Source organism: Prunus dulcis, chromosome 6 (genome assembly GCF_902201215.1).
Source record: "Prunus dulcis chromosome 6, ALMONDv2, whole genome shotgun sequence".
Lineage (NCBI taxonomy): Eukaryota > Viridiplantae > Streptophyta > Magnoliopsida > Rosales > Rosaceae > Prunus > Prunus dulcis.
In genome coordinates, this window is record NC_047655.1 from 16,737,761 (window position 1) to 16,740,617 (window position 2,857).

The 2,857-nt window shown below is 36.3% G+C and overlaps 1 protein-coding gene across 1 annotated transcript; it reads right to left on the reverse strand.

Moving 5' to 3' along the window:
- Nucleotides 1-312: 312 nt before the first annotated feature.
- Nucleotides 313-2,618, reverse strand: LOC117631459. Its single transcript, XM_034364618.1, has 2 exons — nt 1,976-2,618; nt 313-831 (listed from the first exon to the last, which is right to left on the reverse strand). The coding sequence occupies exons 1-2, from the start codon at nt 2,237-2,239 to the stop codon at nt 610-612; spliced, it is 486 nt and encodes a 161-aa protein (XP_034220509.1). The 5' UTR covers nt 2,240-2,618; the 3' UTR covers nt 313-609.
- Between the last annotated feature and the right edge of the window lie 239 nt (nt 2,619-2,857).

Consider the following 2,857-nt stretch of genomic DNA (forward strand, 5'->3'; position numbering starts at 1 on the left):
CTCTTCAATTTTCTTTAAGGTGGAAAATAGTATTTTACTTATTCATATATCATGTGTTTACCTATGAACAGCACACAACATGACCATATACTAATGAATCGAACCTGAAAACTCTTACAACATGTGCATGATGTTAATGCATGTAAATTTCAAAAGATTAGTTCTTAGGTCCCACAATTAGGATCCAAATTAGGCACACCTAATGTTAGTGCAAATTCAAAAGTAAACTCTAATACTACCGTAACTAAAATCATTTTCATTGCAGATTTATATGGTTAAATACAACTAAATTTTCTTTTCAAACAATGTCTGAGTCCTTTGTTCAATGGTCCTCTCCTACAATCTCCTACAATCACTCAAATACCGTTCTCAATCAATGTGGTATTTTTACAATGTGGTGAATAAATTGGTGCTGCAGAACAGTACCGGGCTTGGAGATGAGCTCCTACACCTTATATTACCTTGCCGTATTCCAGTACCATACAATATTTTCTCACACCCCACGAGTCCATAATTGGTTTCTGCTACAAGTGTACTTGTTGGTGATCTTTGCTTCACCCCTTACAAGTTACAACCTAAACTAGGCAACCCTTGGGGGGAGAATTCACGTCAACTTTCTCTTCTTTTTCCTCTTTGTGGGGTTGAAGAACTCTCAGAGGCAAAGTCCAAGCCCAGACATTTAAGAAATGCAAGTCTGGCCAGCCTAAAATAATAGCAAGGGTGGAAATATAGATGGAATGCTGTAGGGGCCTCCATTTCTAACAAGTCCTCTCCTCTCATTATTCTACTTGTTGTGCTTGCTACTATCTCCCCTTTTATGCTTTCTTCTACCTGCCAAGATCTTACAAGCTCACATTTGTGTACGTATAATTATACATTGCCTAATTCTAATTACAACAGCAGGTGTTATCATTAAACATGCTTAACTAGTCAGCAAAAACAATGAACAAAACATTGTCATATGAAATTTTCTATTGGCCTAGAATAAAAATAAAAATAATATAAATGAGGTTAAAGCAATTTTAGAATGAAAAGGTAATGTGGTTGTTTTTTTCTAAACAAGGGCAACGAGGGTATTTCAAATTAAAGATGAAAAAATCTAAGGGTTCTACCAGAAAAAGAAAAAAACACTTGGACTTTGGAGTATGTTAATTGGTACAAGGGTTTTACCACAAAATCACTCAATTTGCACAAAATGGAATTTCCACGAAAAAGACACTACTCTCAGACTTGAAGACGGAAAGCATGCGTTCCAGTTGTTCAACAAAAGGAACAAAAGAGGCACCCCAATTCATTATATGTTGTAATTTATTTAGTTAAGTTTTCGATGTGGGAGTTTATATTCTTCAACATCTTCCACAACGTTAGAGGGAGGTTCTCTTTACCTTTTATTTTTGACAAATTATGGGCAAATAATTCCGTTATAGATGAAATATGAAATTAGGCAATTATTGCACAATTGATATTAGGTCAATGGGCAAGAACTTCTACAAACAAATTTAAAGTGGGTAAGGAAATGCTGCTGAACCCACAACCCACAACCCCCAAACCCCACCAATCCCCCATCCCCGCCTTCCAAAGATGACCCAGACATCGAAAAAAAGGAAACCAAATTTCGGGTCATTGTAGCTTTGCTTTAAACGACTAAAACAAAAGCACTTGTAACTCAAGCGATTAAAAGCGACAAAGGGTTGAAATCTCCCTCCCCACTATTGCTTTGCTTGTATAAAAAAAAAAAAAAATTTGGAAACAAGTACAACTAAAACCAAAACGAACACAAATATAATTAGTAGGACTGGGAATTCAGGAAACTATTTATTCATTTCTGTCTTTCTTTCTTTCTTAGATTCTTTTCCACATTTTCCTAGCTGCCAAACACATTCCACATCTACCTACAGACGAAATCAATAAGCAAAAAGGAGAGAGAAATCATGTAAAACAGTAAGAAAACAGAGGGGTGTGAGGAAATCGGTACCTGGGTATTTTGCAAGCGGTGTGTAAAAGCTGTGGTTGAGGTGTTGTGCTTGGGAAGATCATCACCAACTAAGCGGCTAGTGGAAGAAGATGAAGGCTTGTTGTTGCTGGTGGTGGTGGTGTTGCTGTGGTCATCGAGATCTAAGACTAAGATGCTGAAGCAGAAGAGAAGAATGAGGAGGAGGATCATCACCATCACCTGGATCCATACAAGCCATGGGATTCTGTAGCTTTCTATTGTGAATTCATCCCCAAAATTGTGCATAATCAATATATACGACTTCAAACAGCGAAGATTGAGAAACAGAGAGATGGGTTGGTGAATAAAAAGTCAGAAATTGGTTCTCTTGTGCAGCAGTAAACAACAAGAAACAAGTGAGAAATTGGTCACAGAGAGAGAGAGAGAGAGAGAGAGGAGTTGGAGTAAAGAAAAGGAAATAAGGTGATGCAAGGGTAATAAATAAACATATTTATTTATTTGCAGCTGAGAAAGATAACAGAAGTCTGAATCTTGCACGCACCAATTGACGCGCCTAAGAAAGCTGTGGAGTTATTATTTATCAGATCTATGGCAGTATCCATCTAGGACGGTGACTCTGGGAAGGGAGATCATCCACAAATGTAACATTTTACAGGATATGCTTTTGAATATTTGATGATCGTTAAAAACTTCATATGAAAAAGAAAAAGCTACGTTACGGTGAACAGTAGAAAACAATAATACACTATTTTATCTTTGGGAATTTGATATTCGCACTCCTAAACTGTCATCATATACTTTTTTTTAATATACATATAATTATTAATAGAGTAAGGAATGGACGATGAATATATATTTTTTTTTAATGACAAAAAGTTTAGGAGAAGATTGACTACTCTCACT

Excerpts from the sequence above, each read along its gene's own strand:
- LOC117631459 (XM_034364618.1), bottom strand. The coding sequence starts at position 2,239 with ATGCACAATTTTGGGGATGAATTCACAATAGAAAGCTACAGAATCCCA. Across the intron at positions 832-1,975 it reads ACCGCTTGCAAAATACCCAG|GTAGAAGAAAGCATAAAAGG; the intron begins GTACCGATTTCC and ends AGATCTTGGCAG.